Below are 19,107 nucleotides of genomic sequence, written 5' to 3'. Positions count from 1 at the left end.
CCTCTGCTCAGCACTCATGAGGCCACTCCTGAAGTGCTGGCTGCTGTTCTGTACCCCCCAGTGCAAAAAAACCCAGAGAGCTACTGAGGAGTCCATCCAAGAGCTACTAAGGGATGAAGGGACTGGAGCATCTCTCCTGTGAGGGTTGGGAGAGACTGGGACTGCTGACCCTGGAGAAGAAAGGTTTTGTGGGGAACTCAGCAGTGTATATGAATACCTGAAAGGGTAGGTTAGGGACTGATATTGAAGTGGCGTATGGATGCTGCTGTGTTGCACATTGCCCCTGTCAGATCATTCTTTTCCACCTTTCCATTCATGTTCACTGGCTGGCTAGTATTTGTTTACTTAAGCTGAACATTTTGAGGACAAGGAAATATTTTCATTCTGCTTTGGTAGCACAATAAGTATTAAATAACTGAATTATTACAGGATACAAAAATACTTTCACATTTGTTTTAGTTTAGTTTTAAATACTTACATGTTAAATTCTATGGGCTTACTACATTTATCTAAAAATCATAGATACACAAATAATTTGCTAAATTTTTAATGTATTTTTATATGGGTAATTGTTTTCCACCAGAAGTGCCACTCTGTTCGAAGGTCCAAGTCAATGAGAGCCTTTGTTGTCCTTTGAGTCCTTTCATGTAGGACTCCCTAGGAAGTCAAGAGGTGGGATGGGCTTGTTGCAGGAAGGCTTTTCAGGCAACTAAGGACATACTCAGTAGGAAATTGGAAGTATTACTATTCTTGCTTCCAGCATAATATGTTGGATTTTTTTATTATTATTACTGATCACCATGATTTCTGAATGAGGATATGTTGCACGTCCATACACAGTAAACCCATTTTCACACCAGTTATTTAAGCCAACACAGAATGTATAAGAACAGGAAGTGAACATCAGTGGTTTGCTAGCACTGGTACAGATCCACAGGCAGTTTAAACAATACCAAACATAAGACTGTAGAGCAACCTGTTCTTCTTCATAGTAATATGAATAAAGTGCAAATGTATCCCTTGTCCTCATACAAACATTCTCCCCAGTTTGATTCATTAGCATCCCCCTTTCCCAGCATCTGTGGATGCAGTTTCTTTGGGCAGGTGAATTATTGCTTCTTGTGCAGGAACAGACAAGGCAGATTTTGCATGCTTTGCAAGATAAAAATGTTCTGACATACAGCTGTTCTGGTAGACATTGATTTTGAAGCTGGCTTTGACCACAGAAGCAAATATATCCATGCCTTGTTTCTTTGGTCCAGATATTTCTGACAGTCAGCCAAATTGCTCATACAAGTATTTATTTAGTATTTAGTATTTATTACTAAACTGACTGTGTTAAAAGCCATTTCGGCTTTTCTTGGTGCAGGAGGTGACATTTGTGAGTTGATTATATGAACACAGTCCTTTCCACAGTCCAAACCTAGCTGCAGGACATTGATTCTGAAGAATTAGCAGTCTTTGGCTTTGATAACTAATGGCAGCAGAGAACAGCCCCAGAAGGAATCAAAACCACATACTAGATGCATGTAAATTAGTGTGTTGGAATGTCTTTGGAGTTTTGGTTACTTGGTGGGTACTTTTGGAAGAAGCCCCTTCATTCTAGAAATTGGCAAAACAAAACAATTCTATTCTTAGAAGTGATAGGTGAGATATTGCTGTGTGGAAGATGTAAATTAATGTAATGGTTACATTAATTTAAATATTGTTTTACTACTTTTATTCTAGTGAGGTTTGAGGGGTATACTATTATTGAAGAGAACTGGATCAGCACCATAGTAAATCACCTCAGCTTGAAGTTTTAAATCACGCTTACTGGTGTGGTGTGAGAATGAAACTAATGACTGTTTTCTTTAGTGGCAAAACTGGTTTGAGAGGTTTGTGCCACACCCTTCATCACGTCTCTAAGTGTGCCAGTGCAAGTCTTTGAGAGCTGCATAGTAAGTTTTTATTAGAGAAATGGACTAGGTTTCAAAATCTCCTTCTCCTTCTCCTTCTCCTTCTCTTCTCCTTCTTCTCCATCCTGTCCTATCCTGCCCCTCCCCTCCCTGATTATTTCATCAATTTTGGTTTACAGCACTTCTTCTTCTTCCTTCTTCTAATGCACACAAAATCAGTTTCATTAACTCAGCTGAGGAGATAGCAAAATGTAATTTCCAAATGGATTTCCTCTGCTTAGAAATGCCTGTCACAGTGGAATTTTTCTTCCTCATTTCTGCAATGCAGGGTGGCATATTTCAGCCTGGCTAGAAATCCAAGTTCCTGATTTGTTTAGTAAAACGGTGTTAGAGAACTTCTCCAAAGTGTTTCTGGTTTGATAGCCCAATAAGTTTAACAATTAAATACATCTTTCTTCATGAAACTAGGTCTCAAACTCTTCTTTTCTATTGCAAGGAAGAGCATAGCAGCAACCGACGTGATCTCTCTTACCGCACGGATCTACCATCACCTGACATTTCCTTTTCATCTTGGAAGATAATTGACCAGTTATAAAGAAGGATGTATTTCACTGTTAAACACGGTGGAAAATGTCAAAGGCTTATAAAATGAAAGTCTAGAAATTATGTAAATATTATCAATGACCATCTTCATCATATTCCAGTGAGTCATGTTATGCTTGGGATGAATTAAAGGTTTTTGCATAACTTAAAAATACATAGTACATGATGCACTTAATTTATTGGGGCATTTTGAGATTATGAGCTGATTTAAAGTGTGACTTCTCTTCAAGGACACTGACTCAGACCAGCAAAGGAATGAGCACACTTGCTGTGTTATGCTGCATGGTGTGATTCTGCCATCTGAATGGGTGTGTTGGGGAGGACACTGGGTGTGCTGAACATAACCCTCTCCATGCCCTGACAATCTCAGGCTGCTGCACAGGGCTGGTGGTGTTGCAGCAGGTCACCTGGGGCCAGAGGGAGCTGTGGCTTGACAGAACCTATTGTAGTAGGAATAGTACCTCTAAACTATGACTAGCCAGTGGAAGAGAGAGGCAGTGCTGCAGCCTGGTACATACCTGCCAGGCTTCATCCCCACAGGCTGGGAGAGGCTGGCTGGGGGAAGCTTTCTGTGGCCAGTAGCAGTTCTGTTTGTTACTTGCCTCACTTGATGTAAGATCCATCTCCACCATTCAAACATCCACCCTTTGGGGCATCATCTGAGGATTTGTGTGGAAGTCTAGGCTGGGTTATTAACACAGAACCATGGCACCTCTGCACTCTGGCACTAAATGCTCAATTTGGGATCCTGAAAGACCTGTAAGGCAGCCACTGGCTCTTAACACAGAGAAGAGCTCATGAATGAGCTACAGGAGAGACTGAACTATAAAGAGACAAAGCAGCAATGATACACAACTGCTTAGACTGGTCAAAGCAGTGTCTGAGAAGGACGGAAGGGGAAAAACACCCACTGCCAGCAAGTGCCAAGCTAACAGAGAACAGAAGAGTATGAAATGCTCAAAGGCAGTGCTGGGTTTGACATAGGCTGTTATGAATCGGACATTGTTGGAAGCTACCTGGAGACTCTGCAGAACAAAGTCTGATGGTGCATATAAAAATGGAGGGAGAAAATATATCTTACATGGAATATAATGGCCAATTCTATGTATTTACCTACAGAGTGATCTAACAGGAGCAATTAGTCACAGCTAAGACAGAAGACAAAATAACTGAAAGAGAAACTTGCACAAGAGGGATGCAACATACTGAGAAGTGTAGAAAAGTCATGACTGAGCCTTTTTAGAAAGATATAAGAGCAGAAGACTAACTTGAAGTACAGCAAGAGGAAAATTTTTTATTGAATACCTCATTGATGTGTATAACACAGCACCAAAGTAAATGTAAAAAGATATAAATATTTTAAATTATTTCTAAAAAGAAACACTTTTGTATATATGTTTTCACTTTTGTGACAACCTTCAGAATTACATCAAAACTGATAAAGACATTTTCTGTATTCATATAAGCGTATAATAGTAGAAATCCTCCAAGCCATATGAGATTTTTAAGAAAAAAATCCCCACATGTGAACAGAACTGAAACTCAACTGTCAACATCTTGTGGAGTTTTACTCTTTGTGTGATCAATCCAGTATGGTCCATCTCAACACATTGGGCGAGATAGATCATTGGTCTTACTTATTTGGCAAATTCTACTGGTCTTGGATGCATTCTTTTCCTTGGTTTTTTCCTTTTTTTTTTTTTTTTTTTTTGAGTGATATCCTTTATCTCTAGTGTCACTGTGAGTAGCAGTGCTTGGCCAGGATTTCTGAGGGTTTGATTTTTCAATGGTCAATGCTTTTAAATGGGTGATTGTTATCTGATATTTTCATTATACAGTATGAAAATATAGCATTCAATAAATTTTCTTTCAATAAGTTTTCTTCATAATTGGTAATACAGTTATCAGACAGGCTGCATTGATGCATTAATTCTGGTCAACCATAGCAAGTGCCCTGGATAGAATTAAAAAATACCTTTGTAAGTAGTGCCCTTTTCTCATAGCAAAAATAATACCTTAGGATTGCAACTGTAATGCTTCTGATCATGGTGGCTTCCACTGAAAAAGGCGAATGGGCACACACACCTCCCTGAAGAGGACACAGTACGAAATACAGACAGGTGCAGGAGCAGAGATGGGAGGCAATAGAACACAAGTGTCTGAAAGCAGACAATGGAGTATCTTGGGCCTTGGATCTGTAATTTCTGCTCTTTAAAGTGTAGCTGTGTTGTTTTGGGATGTTTTTATGACTTCTGTACAGTGATAACTAAGATTATAGGCAACTTTCTTGACACAAGGTTGTCAAGAAAAGTTACATAAAAGCAGTTGCAGACTGGGAAAAAATAGAAATCCTTTTCTTCCCCACTTGCCATAGTCTGAGATATGTAAAGGTAGCAGACAGAGTAGGAGAAGTGGTTAGTTCTTGAAGGACTGGTTTGTTCATTCCCCTAGCAATTGTCACAGGTGGTGTTCCTTGTAGAATTGTGTTGGGATTGTGCTGTTTGACTTATTCCTAAATGACCTGGAAGAGGGAAGCAACTAAGTTTACTAAATACACAAGATTAATTAAGGCAGTAAGGATGATGGAAGAATCCCATGGCAACTGGGCATTAAAGTGTCACATGAAAATGAGTGTGGATAAAATCATGCTCAGTCATAGTTTCAAACATTAAGTGATGGGATATGCCCTGGTGGCTGTAAGATCCAAGACTTCTGGTAGACAGGGCCAAGAAAGCCTCAGCTTGGCAGTTGTCAGAAATGCCAGTCAAACCTCCTGCATTATTAGGCATAGAGTAGAATACTTGTCTACAATTTCACAAATCTGATTGAACTATTCTGTGCAGTTCTGATCCTCTTATCTCAAAGCAGATAAAGCAAACAGAAGGCGAGCAGGGAAAAAGCCATTAATTAATACAATTTACCAGGGCTCAAAAGACTGAGCTTGGGTAAATTATTCATAATACCATTAAAATTCAAGTACAACTGAAATTTCCTGTTGGGTTAGCTAACACAGAGAAATTACACCTCATGTGTTTCTTCTACAAGACTTTGTAGTGATAAGATGTTTTGCCTGTCTCTCATTGTCTGGAAGTGTCTTTATACATCTTAAGAAAAGGAAAAGTTATTTTTTATTTACTCCTCTGGAAAGCTTAAAAAGCAATGATTCTATTATTAAATCCATCAAAGTAGAGAAGAAGTCTCTTTTGTTCATATAAAACTTGAAGGGACTTGTGTAACAGCCAGTTTCACAGGAGAGCAGGCAGAGAGTTCCCAGGAGGCCTCATGGAATGTCTGCCCGGTCTAGTGCTGCCCTGGGGAGACTGGGGTGGTGCAGAGTGCACTTCAGAAATCAGAAGCAGCATAACCCTGAATTCTGTGTGTTCTGTAACCTGAACACCTGTGTGTTCTGCCTGGGCTGCTCAAGATAGCTAGTTGCAGTAGCTCTCCTCTGGAAAATGCCTTATTGTACAGCAGTAATATAACCCAAATGAGCTGGCTGATCTGGGGCTGCAGAATTGGTAGGGCCTGTCTGCATTTGCTTGGTTTGATATCAGTGTAAAGGCTGCCCAGACTAGATTTCAATGGATTTCCTTTTCCTAGCTGCAATGAAAACAAAATACTTTTTTTTTTTCTTTTCTTGATTGGCAAACAGAAGGAAGCATTCCTGGTTTATGTTGGATTTACTGTTCCTTTCTGTGATGATGACTTAGATTTAGAACCAAATGCTGTCTGTCAGAGTGTACTTCGGCAGCATGGCCACTTGCACTGGGTACCATTGCACAGGTTTGTGACATTGGGATTGCTGGCTGTCATCGGCCCCTACACCAGAGGATCCATTCCTGTACTCTGAATGCAGCACTATTCATCCTCCTGGTGTGTAAATGGTGAGGCAAAAATCTAGCCACAGGGGCTAAATTCTTGGAGTTTTGGTGTGAAAAATGTTTGTTCTGCTTTTAGATACCTTTTGATGGATTATAATCTGTGGAGACATGGAATTAGATAGCTTTGAATGTCAATTATAGTACTTCTTTGTAATTTAATTGATTTTTACAAAAGGTGTTAGAGTGTGTTGCTTCTGTAGATGTAGGAGCATTTTTCTGAAGTATGTATTATTCCAGTTTACAAAGTAGGTAGAAAAGTTACATCCCTTGGTAAAACTAAATTAAAAGTTCATCAGGAAACCCAGAATCAAATAAAAATTTCCTGGCATAAGCTTCCACTCCTAACTAGGCCTTTCTTCCTTCTCTGAGATAAGCATTTATACAATGCTGATCACAGTTTTGAAATATAAAAATATTTGGGTTTACTTGTTTGTGGCTAGTACTGAGTTTTGTTTGCCTGCTTAATACAGACCATTGAACAGCATTTGTCAAGAGTAGCAGAATTCAGAATTACTGATAGTGCATCTTATTCTTCTCACTCAATACAGCCAATATCAAGCTGGCAGCTGAGCTCCTAACTTTCACTCAGCCCATGCCTGCTGTGCTTTGTTGCAGGTTATGGACACACAGTGCCTTTATCTGACGGGGGAAAGGCCTTCTGCATCATCTACTCTGTCATCGGGATCCCGTTCACGCTGCTGTTCCTGACGGCCGTGGTGCAGCGCATCATCGTGTACGTCACCAGGCGCCCCGTGCTCTACTTCCACATCCGCTGGGGCTTCTCCAAGCAGGTCGTTGCAATCATCCATGCTATGGTCCTCGGCTTCATCACTGTCTCCTGCTTCTTCTTAATCCCAGCATCAATATTTTCTGTCCTGGAAGATGACTGGAATTTTTTGGAGTCATTTTATTTTTGTTTCATTTCCCTGAGCACCATTGGTCTTGGAGACTATGTGCCGGGAGAAGGCTACAATCAAAAATTCCGAGAGCTGTATAAAATTGGAATTACATGTGAGTGTCAAACTAACCAGCTAAGTAAAAGGCATTTTATATTAAAAATTAAAAAAATCAACATCAAACTGACAATCAGACTTCTCCTTTCCATTCTGTGAATAATGATAATTTGTCAGCTAGCAAACTGGGCATTAATTTAGGTAGCTCTGTAAAGAGGAAACTGTCTTAAGTAAGGTCAGTTTTCATAGTTAAGGAAGAAAAAGCTAAAACTAGAATTCCATTTTTCTAACCACAGATATTTATTTTCTTATTAATAGTAGAAAAAAACTCTCATGTTACTCTTATGAAAATGTCTAAGAGCATCTTGGGCTAACATTTCAGTGCATCGCAGAGCCAAGACGATCTGTGCAACCTAAGGCCATCCCATAAGGTTAAATGACAGGTGGACAGAAATGAGTGAAGAAGCTGTGGAAAACGAGGAGGAATAACAAAGCTTCTGACTCCAGTTGTAACAGAAGGTAGCTGAAGCTGGCAGTGGTACATACCAACTGTCAAAGACAGACAAGTAGACTGAGATGGTAGAAAAGAAAGATCATGAATGCTAAATTTAAATTGTTTCATTATATTCATCATTGACACAGAAGAAATCATAGTGATCAGTGATTTTAAGAAAGTGAAGATTTTAGGAAGAAAATTACCTTTATTTTGGTATTCTGAGGGCAATATTTTCCAGAGACAGTGTTTCGAAGCCTGGCAGTTTCTCGTACAGCTTCAACCTGAGCAGTCTTTGGGTCATAAGAGGCATCAGTTAAAAGATCTAAACACTCAAAGCAAACCTTTCCTGTCAGGTTCGTTTATTAGGCTGGTCCGCATTCAGCTATGCTTCTGTGCATGATCCAGCAATCATAATGTAGGCAAAGAGTCTGTTAACTTGGTTTTGTGTTTTACCTGAAGAGGGGTTGTTTCATTCTTTGAAGCAGGGCCTTAAACTAGCCAACAGGGTTTTTTTGTTTTATTATCCTGCCAGGCCTGTTGCTGTTGCAGATTTCCTCCTCTCCTTGTTATGTTTATCTTATGAATGGTAGCTTTTAATTATTAACTTGCTGATCTGCAGAGCTGATTTGGGGATGCTAAGTGGTGAAATGAATGTAAAGTCCCACATGGCAAAGGCCTCGTTACAAGCTTGCTGTTCTGAAAACTCAAATTCTGAAGAAAACATTATGGCTCAGATTATAGCTTTTACAAGCTGTACAACAATTAGGAAGTAAATTGCAGGAAATACTAAAAGAAAAAAATAGCTTTTAGACAAAGTTATAGAGACCTTCGAATATCTAATTTCAATAGATTTTAAGGTTATAACTTTTAAATTATTCTTTTTCATTTCATGTGAGCAATTCAAGGAACCAAACAAAATGTTTTCTCCTGAACCTAAATTTTCTATAAGATATTTTGGACTTCTACATCAGAAAATGCTTAATGAGTACTAGAGGCTTTTCAAGAATTTTTAGAAGAACACAAGTCCTGTTCTAAATCAAGTGACAATCAGCTGGACTGAGTCTCAGAGATAATTACAAATTCTCAGTGCAGATTTATAGATGCTTTTCAATTGATATAGCTTTGTCAGTTCTTCCTTGTGTAATGCATAGCTCCCATTTGATGTTATGATATAAAGTTTAAAAACAATAAATTTTAGCTGTAGTGCTGATTTAGATGAGTATTCAGTATTAAAAAATTGATTAATGGTTCTCCTGGAAGAAAAAGGAGAGTGTTCCTGCCAGTGAATAATCTGTAACTACAGGTGAGATATTTATGCCTTTAGGTAACAGAAGAGTGACCATATGGAAATTATAATCATTAATCTGTGTTGATTTTTCAGCACACTTGTGTTGAAAAATGTCCAGTGTGCAGCCCTTGGACGAGTGCATTCTGCTAATAGTTATACACTTAGCTTCTGCCTCATTTACTTTAAATGATAAAATAAATATGTAGTCATTCTCCTCATTGAATTGTAATGTACAGAAGAAGGGATCTAATGAAACACTGAGATTAATAAATATTCATTTTAATACCTTCCTTTAACCTATACACATTTATGTTTGGAGAATATAAAAAAAAAGAGCACAGTGTACTGCTGGTCATAGAGATCTCCATTTCCAAAAATCTCAGTCTATGAGAGTTGACTGTTATCTCTAAAAATAAGTCAGTCAGTACATGGCTAAAGTCACTTGTAATACATTTGAGATAAGACTTCCAGGTTTTGGGTAATCTGTGTACCTTAGTAAAATATTGCAAATGCACCCAAAAGATGGAGTAACTGTGTCAGGTTTTTCAAATTCCAGCAGTAATTTTACAATAATTTTTCATTTTGGTTTTATTTGGTTTGTACACATTCCTAGTTGCTTTGTTTTTCTGGGTATTTCAGGGTGTTGTATGTCTAATACTTTTAGAGGAAAATAATTTCAAAGTTTTCATGAAGTAGTAAGTGATTTGTGCTGCTAAACTGATACAAATAACCAATGACCATAATTAGCTCCCATATTTTTACTTCTGCTTGTAATATATAGGAATACTGTGGTAAAAGTTTATTTTCCATCTTTTGATCAAAATCTTTTGAAGGCCACTTAATTATGGCAGCCATAAGTAAGTAGGGGAGTGTGCATATTGTAAATTTTTATTGCTATGGTTTTTTTAATACCTTTACATGTTTTTTTTTCTCACACAGTTGTAAGGGATTTGAAGCCACTAGTGTCACTCTTTCTGTTTAGGTGGGGTCTTCTGGTTGTAGAATTAGTAAGGGAAAAAAACCAAGGATATCACAGTTCAAAGCTCTGAAATTATGCCATAAAGAAAATTAACATAATGGTCAGAGATGAAAGGGGTGAGAAAAGTCACAAGCTCGAAACTGGTCCAGCCCTACCTGGTTTGCTAATATAATGAATTTTTAAATTTTTTTTTTTTTTTTTGCACTCAGGTTATCTGTTGATGGGCCTTATCGCAATGTTGGTGGTTCTTGAGACTTTCTGTGAACTCCATGAACTCAAAAAGTTTAGGAAGTTGTTTTATGTGAAGAAGGACAAGGAAGAGGACCAAGTGCATATAATGGAACATGACCAGCTCTCCTTCTCTTCCATCTCAGACCAAGCAGCCTCCATGAAGGACGATCAGAAGGCAAACGAGCCTTTTGTGAATTCCCAGTCCCCAACTTCCAATGACAGCTCTCTAAACAATTAATACACGGGTATCCATACCAGTGTTTTGGTGCATTTATGCTACTTACCATAAGAAATAGAAAGCCTCATATTTTCTTCTCAAATTATAAAAGCTGGAAGACTGTGCTACTTTAACAAGGATTTATCACTTCTGACATAGAAAAGACTTCTGGGAAAAATGTGGGAGCCACCCTGGGAAGAGGGAATAAATGTAAGATGTGGCTGGGAACATAAGGCCATTTTGGTTGAGGGATAAGGATTTAGGTGTACCACATTCAGAGATGCCAGAAAAAAAGGCATACATGAGCAACTTTGTTGAACGTCTTTAGGAGACCAGGCCTTCACTGACATCCAGCTCATTGAGTTAAATGCCCCATCTTGAAACTGGTTGACAGCAGATTTTGGGATGTGCACTTATGATAGTCACAGTTTTAATCCAATAAGCATCTTAATCTGGAGAACATTTTCAGAGCAATATCTCTAGATCTGGTGGAGGGGGGAATATCTAGGTCATCCCTCTATTACCCAGTAACTTGCAGGTGTAAACAATTATTCTAGGAAGGAAAAAATAATACTGGAATCCCTCCTTTGCCCATGCCATTTACATCTTAATTTCCTACTTCCTGAAAAGGGCCTCCAATCACCAGAAAAATGTTGTCCTGAAGAGAGTGTGCCTTGGGTCTTCCGTGCTGTTTGTTTTTTGTATGAAATACTTTTCTGAGAGATAACAAAAGCAATTCAGAGCTCTGGATGAGATGACATGGTAGGGAAGGAAGACAGATGCATTTCAGTCTTCTGAAATGGGCAGGAGTGGATATTTAGCTGCCTGGAATGGAATGAAAATGAGTCAGCATGTGCCACACATGACTGGCACAGTCATGTGCTTGTGGCATTCTCCTACTAGATGGTTGAAACCTGCTCAGCAGAAGGACTTGGTGCTGTTCCTCCCACAGTCCAGCCCAGTGTGTGCTCTGCTGAGCTGGTGGTTACACAGAGGAACAGAGACAGCATCACCTTGAACATAGCTCCTGTTTCTTCTTTTGCTTTTCTAACTGGTACTCGGAACACTTTGGAGGAGAAGGGAATGTTTCAGGGCAAAACAATTTTTCAGTTTTTCATATGGCAAGAAAAAAGGAAAAATGTCACATTTGGTTCGGATGGAACTGAATTTTTTTCCCCTTGGGAAAAGTCACTAAAAAGTCAAGATCTTGCTCAACTTCTGAAGCTGGGACCTCTTTGACTGTAACAGCAGAGGTGTTTTAGTCCAGCTACCAGTCACTGTGCTGAATGCAGGGACCTCAGAGTGAATTTCAGTGAGCATGAGACATGATTTAAGTGGTTGTAGTACTTTCTCTTCTGGCCTTAAGAATCTTATGATAGGGGAATCCTGATAATGCTTTGCAATGAACAAAAGATCTGGAGCACAAATAGCCATAATAGGACAGCCTCCCACATAGGAACAGTGTAGAGGAGAGCCTTTTACCTGCAGTGCAAGCATGCCAGATTGCCTGTAATTTGGCTTTTAGTGTTTAGAGCTGAATAATAATTTACTGTAAAGAAAACAAATGCAGCGTGTCTAGATTTAGCGCACGTGGGAAAAATACTTGAAAGTAAATAATAACCCAAAATATACTGTGTTTGAGCTTAATTATAGCTAGCATCAAACAATTTTTTATATCTTTACTGGAAAAACTTACTTTATGGTTAAATCAGCTGAAAGTCTTCAATTGAAATTTATATTTGTAGAAAATCAGAGCTAAAGGTTTTGGTTGTTTTGAGTTTTATAGATTAGGTGAGAGCATATTGTGTTTGCATGTTCCCAGGAAAGTGGCTATTTTTATACTGCTTAGGTTAACACAGTTCTATTTATAATGAATGTTAACCAATATATATGTACATATATACATAAATATATTTATATACTGTACATATATCATAAATCATCAGAGTCTAACAGACTTAGGAAAAGCATTTTAAATAATTTTTCCCCTTGTCTCCTCTTTATACAGTCCATATTTGAAAACTATGGCATTAAAATGACACTGACATAAAATTGTGAGTACTGTACTATAAGAAACATTTATATTATTTTTTTTCTGTGAAACTTTATTGATTGTTTTCGATACCTTAAAATTCAAAATTTCTTTTAATTTCCGTGTAATATTAAGCTCTAAAGGATATGCACAGATGTTAAATGATATACAAAGTTACTTTTGCAGCGTGTACACAAATGCAAAATGTAGACACGTGAAATGAAAGCACAGAATTCAAAGCAGAAGCGATAAACTAAGCAGTATACTGTGATTGTAGGTCAATAGTTGTTATTTTAAACTTAAATAAAAAGTCTGGCTTTTGCCTGCCTGCACTATGAAGTGGGAGTGTTTTCTTTAGTGGCATGTGTGCCTGGAAGAAATCCTGTCTGCGTTTGCGAATCCTTTAGTTAGCCTTCTTCAGCTCAAGGAGGCTCTGTTAATGCCAGTGTTGTGCCTAACCTTGATATTGATTGTGGCTTAGTATTGTGCTGGTTACCCTTAAAAAAAAACAAAAAAAAAAAAGAGAAATCCAAGGTATGTTTGGTTTTGTTTCAGATGCTGACTGATTATAGCAAATAAAAAATCATGACATAGCATTTATCCTCTCCTTATGAAACAACTGCTCCAATTTGAGAAATCTGAAAAACTGGTGAAAATAATGGCCCTCATTTCATACAGCTTTTACATCTTCACATGAAGCCAGCATATAAAATTAGTTGAAACTGGAATCCAGATCAGAAGGAGAAAGAGTATCATGCAAGAACCTCAGTACAAAGTGCATCCCTTACCTAGAGGCAAACTGTGAAGCAGGTGCATGTAAACCCAGATGGAGAGCATGGCTCATAAAGCAGTGGTGCTGAAAAAAAGTCACAAGAGAAAGTTAGAAATGCAAGCAAATTACTTGTACACATAAAAGAATTGCCTGGGTTCTGTCCTCACTCTCCTGTCTTCAATTGTTCCAGGCATATATCCCATTAATAGCTTTATTCCTGTGCTACAGCTGACATTTGCCATCTTCTCGTTGTCTGTCAGTCATTAAATATAAACTTGTTTTATTGTTATTTCAAGGGAAAGGACTGGCAGGATATTCACTGTGTTGGAGGAAAGAAAATGGAAAAACCCACTTGAGTTTTGATTTTGGAGCTGTGACAGCCATGTTGTCCCTTAATGAACGTTTCTTCCCACGGTCCACCAATGGCATCTTGTGTGGGTGCTGAAGACTTGCTGGAGGTTGAAATGAGTTATTTTCTAAGCAGATAATTCCGGAGACTGGGGTGGTTTGCAGCTTTAATGTCAGCACTGCAAAACCTCCCTAGCTAGGTGCTTATGTCAGAGGACTTGCATAAGACCAGCAGTTCTGGATTGCATTAAATATTTGTCTCAGCAATGGCCAGGAGCAGGATGTGAACTTGTGTAAGGAAGGGGCAAGTATGTATCAACCATTGCCCAGGATGTTCTAGCTCCCAGCAGTGTACAGCTCTGGATCCATGACAGTATCTAGGAGGAATGGGAAGTCAGTGTAGGTGTGGTGTGTGGAAGAGATTGTACACTGAGGTGCCTGCTCTCTGCTTTGGTCAGTGGGAGATTGTCCTGCACAGGATCAAATGGAGATTTCCTACAAAGCTGTTTCAAGTAAGGTGCTTTGCAGTTAGCAGGTAACTTGCATGGAATGGGCTCTTGAAAAAGGGAAGGAAGGGAAAAAGGGGAAAGGGAAAAGCCTTTTATGTGCTAATACTTGAACAGTGCTGTTCTCTCGGTAGATAGGAACTTGCACAGAACTTGTTTGCTAATGCCAAATATTGAATTTACACGTTTGCTTTGTAAAACAGTTGCCACAAATGTAGTGAGATAAGTTGTTAAAAGTACCACTGCCCTAATGTTATTCCATTATTTATTCTTCTTGATTCTGCTTTCTACTGAAGCAAAATAAAGAAAAAAATTGCTACAATGGGAAGCAGTGTTATTCCAAGTGTGCACCAGTACAAGAAAATGGGGTTTCTCTTCTCTGCATTACCATCAGTATCGCAGCATATATCAAAAAGCTTCTAGACAGCAAAAAAAAATTTCTTGTTGCTTGTTTCAAACAGAAACCATATTTTTGAGATTCTGGAGACTGCTTCTGCAGAGCTACATCTTGCTTAATGCAGATTAGGTCCTTGGTGTATGTAATTTTAATGCCTACCTTGTCAGTCTCATTGCTTCTTAAGTTACCATTCCACTTACTTTTTATCACAGAGTTCTTACCACAATTATCTTCAAAGGTCATCATGTTACCACTGAGTGTGAGGACTGTGATGCAGTTACTTTGCTGGTGATGGTGCAGGTTTGCCAGGGCCATTGCCTTAGCTGATAACAAGATGATCTCACTCGTGGCAATGAGATCATTTGGGGCCAAATGACAGCTTTAGGTAATGAGGAGGGACAGTGTGCCTGGGAGCAGGTGCACGGGCTGACAGCCAATGTCAGGGAGAAATCATCCTGGCAAACTGCTAAGTGACCACACAGTTTTCACTGGCTTCATTGCCTGTCACTAGGAGTTAGAGGAAGGAAGAGCAAGGACATTGCCAAAAGTCATCTGAAATGAAGTTTAATGGACATTTTTCACCATTTATCTACATTTATCTGCAGCTCTCTGTTACTTCAGTTGCACCATATATTCTATGAATCAGGATAATGGTTTGGCATTGCCCCAGTATAGATGGCTCTGAGGTCCCTGAGGCAAGTTATGCTTGTTATCCTAACAAGCTTTTTCTGTCTTAAGTTTACTTGGTGTTCAGCCCCATGAGCGGGAGCACAGGTCAGTGTCTCTGTTGAAACTTTTCAAGGGCAAAAGTGGCTCAAGGTACTCCCTTTTATTTTAGTGCCTAGCCTGTCTAGAAAGATAGGAATGAACTCTCTACCTTGAAAAGAGAGAAACCCACTCTTCTGGGAGGCTCAAAATTCCCCAAATCCATTTGGTGCTGATCCTAGGGCTTTCATAGTCTTGTGTGTATAGTGCATATGTGCAAGTATCGGGAGTAGCACATAGAGCTGCCACTTCTTTTTTCTGTGCCTGATTTTTGGTTTTTTTGAGACTGGTTTACCCTCTTAACCTTCTGAAATTCTCCATTCAGGAAGATGGCTCACAGTATTCTCTGACTCTCCTTGAGCTCTCACTGGTACCTAGCTGGGCCATCTCAATAGGTGGCAAGGTGAGATTCAGAGAGTAGAAAGGGACTTCATCATCTGCCCTACTGATGGGGACTGGGTGAGAGGACAGGAAAGCCCCATCCCCACCCATTAGCTTTAGCGGCAGCCACCACTTATTTCTGAAACAATTTCCAATGTCTGGCACAAAAAGACTGTAATTCACTCATCTGTACTGTGCATATCAGCCAGTGCTTGTGCTAATGGTAACATAATGACATGAAAACTAATAGCTCATCTAGAAGAAATAAATTGGTTTATTTTTCTTTTTGAGTGTATTACTGCTTTGCTTATGAGCATTAGACTGATTGAATACTGGACTGCAATATTATGTCTGGACATACTATCCTACAACTGTAAAGCTTCCATCTCAACCCCACGTGGGCAAAAATTAATCAGCATGTTTGTATAAACAGAAGACAGCAAACTGTAGTGTCAGTTTAACTAGTTCTGCATTTCTACTAATTCTGCATTTCTGGGCTGGTTTCCTGATTATGGGCAAAGATCTGTTAAATTTGTTTAGTGATTGCCAGCTGTGATTTGAGGCATGCTTTCTGAACAGAGATGCAAAAAGTATCATTGCCCAGTAATGAAGTACAACATCACCTTTGGGATTAAGTCCCTTCAAATGTTTAGTAGGCTACTTTTGCAGATTAATGCTATTTGCATGGGATAATGAAGCCCTGTGTGAAATTTATTGTGCAAAAATGAAAATCCACACTCCATTTAACTCAAATTCCTGCTTCATGTTCAGTGGAGAGAAGAATCAATATGAAAGAAGAAAATGACCCTTATTTTGTACCCCCTCTTCTGGGGAGCTTGACCTGCTATTGCTGACCCTGCTGAGAGCTGAGAAAATGCCCTGGTTTTCCATGCAGAGTGTGGAGTCAGGCAGTCTGCCCTGGGGAGGTTTGCAAGCAACATCAGCCTCAAGAAGGTGGAGTGGCGCAGGGAGAGCAGCTTCCATGGGGCACAAGAGCAGAGACCACAGCTGCTCTGAGGCCAAAGGTAAGTAGCAAAGATGGCCAGTGCAGGGGGGCCATGGTGGGATGTGGAGGGTCAGGGGCAGTCAGCCTGCTCCAGCCCAGCCCCTGGGAGGGACCAGTGCCCAAGGCAGTGTGAAGAGAGTAGGGGAATAATTTGACAGCGGGATTATCAAAGAGGTGGTGTCACTAGAACAAAACTAGTCAATCTGTAACAAGTAGGAGGAGTGGAGGGAAAAGATGAATTTCTGTTTTTTAAAGGCAGAAAGGACCCTTTTGATGGTCTTCTGTGGCCTCCTACAGCAATCAAGACATGTGCAGTATTAGAGCAGATAGGATTTCCAGGTCTGACAGAAACAGTCCCAGCTCTCATCATCTGCCCCTCATGCTAATTACCTTCCCTGTTAAAAAATTCTGTCTTCTTTGGCTAACTGCACAATTTCTAATTAATTGTTTCAAAACCAGCATTGCTATAGGACTTTGTTACGTGCTTGTCTGTTAAGTGACAGACCACATTATATTAGCTACCAGCTTGCCCTGAAAAGATAAGCATCCTTCAGATGTCCTCTTTAGTAGATGAAGCAGGCCATGCTCCTCTGAGTGCTGAACATGAGCATCTTGTCAAAAGCTCAGCTCATTCCCAGTCCAGTTTTTCAACATGCATTTTTCAGCACACCACTGAAACCACGGTGCCACACTCCTGCCAGTAGCCAGGGTGGTAGCTCTGCAGAGGGGCTGTGCTGTGGCCAGTAAGTAGAAAATGGAGATGGCATTAGCCACCATGCCCCTACCTCCATGCTTTCCCTCTTTTTGGGAACCCCCAAGTTTCCCTTCATCCCTCTCCCCACCCATGGAGCACACCTGATACTTGTCCTAATCCCTACTAACCTGGGGGAGATGCCTGGGGACAGAGAATCTGTGGCAGCATCTCTGCCCTAAATGCTCCTAAGTGTCTGACACAGAGCCATTGATTTTAAACACAGTCTGCTGCACCCTACAAGAGCCAGGAGCTTTGCAAATGCCTCCTAGTCCATCTGCCCAGCCTGCTTTGCAGAAGCTGTTTGCCTCTTGTGCAGACCCTTGGGATGCAAGAGCTTGTCAGAGCTCAGAAGAAACGTGGGCAGACCCACCAGAAGGGTCAACTGCACATTTACTTCAGGCAATCTCAGAGCACTTCATTTTGGGCAATAGGGCTATCTCATCAATCCTCCTGCTCTCCTGGCTGTGCCTCAGGCATCAACAAGGTGCTGAGAACAAATATGAATGTATAAATGACCCTTGGGGAGGAGTGAAGCCCCTTGCAGGGAGAGCATTGCACAGAGTAGGAAGATGTATTTTTATTAACTTCAGGGTAAAGGTAAAAAAAAATCTTACATGCACCGGAGCTGCTCCAGGGCTGTAGCATCCCCCTGTGATAGACAGGGCCCCTGTGATGTTCTTGGGGACACTCGTACTGTGATCCCCTTGGTGAGCTCTAGTTGTACTGAGGCTGCAATTTCCTATTCAAGATGAGGTAAGAGACTTAACTCCATGGTACTGAGGTAAGGCAATGTCCTGAGACAGGCAGTGAGGTCCCTAAACAATCCAAACAATCCAATCACCCCTAAACAATCCAAAACCCTGTGAGTATCTGCCAAGCTACTGATAATTTTGATGCTGGAAGTATTGCTACCTCATCTTCTCACAAGGGAGGCTAATAAGAGTTGCAGTTTTTGATTTGCAAGTCATACATTGAAACATAAACCAATCTCAACATGAAAATAGCTTTTTGAGATGTTTTAATCCTGAATGCCCTTAGATGTGAGCTTGGTGACTAAACAAAATAATGTAATGATTGGTACACGGACAGCAGACTGACCCTGAAAGCTTGGACAAAAATAGATCCCCTGGGTAAATGGTTACCCAGGACTTTCTTCCCCAGCTGCAAAATGTAAACCTGGATGAAACTCCCTGAGCTGGTAGCTGGAGCAGAGAAGCAGGGATGAATGGAAAGCACACAACCCTGGTTCAGAAAGACCCCCAATAAGATAATTTCATTGAATTCCAAGAAACAAGATGATGTGTTTGCACCAAACTGATCCAGCAGACAGCTAAGAGAAAAATTTCCTTCTGCTATATTTCTGCCTTTATGTCACTGTCACTCTTTGCACCATCCTGTAATCCAGAAAGTGTCACCCTTCTTGAATGCAATACAGGCTTGGTTTAAAATGTTTTCATGCTGTTACATCAGCAGCACCATGGTATGCTAATGCTATCTTGTTGGCAGCTCCATGAGGTATTCCCTGAGGTCATGTGGTCAATCTGGAAATTTTAATTACATCTCATCATTTAACCTCACCTCTTGTTAGGTGTGAGATATA

At 39.9% G+C, this 19,107-nt stretch overlaps 1 protein-coding gene across 1 annotated transcript in view; it reads left to right on the top strand.

The window, feature by feature from the left end:
• Positions 1 to 12,917, top strand: part of KCNK1 (potassium two pore domain channel subfamily K member 1) — a 32,499-nt gene extending 19,582 nt beyond the window's left edge. The window contains exons 4-5 of the mRNA XM_005423233.3: positions 6,998 to 7,393; positions 10,308 to 12,917. Coding sequence (XP_005423290.2) covers positions 6,998 to 7,393; positions 10,308 to 10,567 — 656 coding nt within the window. The 3' untranslated portion in view covers positions 10,568 to 12,917. The remainder of the gene's footprint in view (positions 1 to 6,997; positions 7,394 to 10,307) is intronic.
• Positions 12,918 to 19,107: the final 6,190 nt, after the last annotated feature.

The sequence above is a fragment of the Geospiza fortis genome, unplaced genomic scaffold, assembly GCF_000277835.1.
Source record: "Geospiza fortis unplaced genomic scaffold, GeoFor_1.0 scaffold381, whole genome shotgun sequence".
Classification (NCBI taxonomy): Eukaryota; Metazoa; Chordata; class Aves; order Passeriformes; family Thraupidae; genus Geospiza; species Geospiza fortis.
Note: the sequence above shows the minus strand (reverse complement) of the source record. Positions and strands in the feature narration are given on the sequence as shown.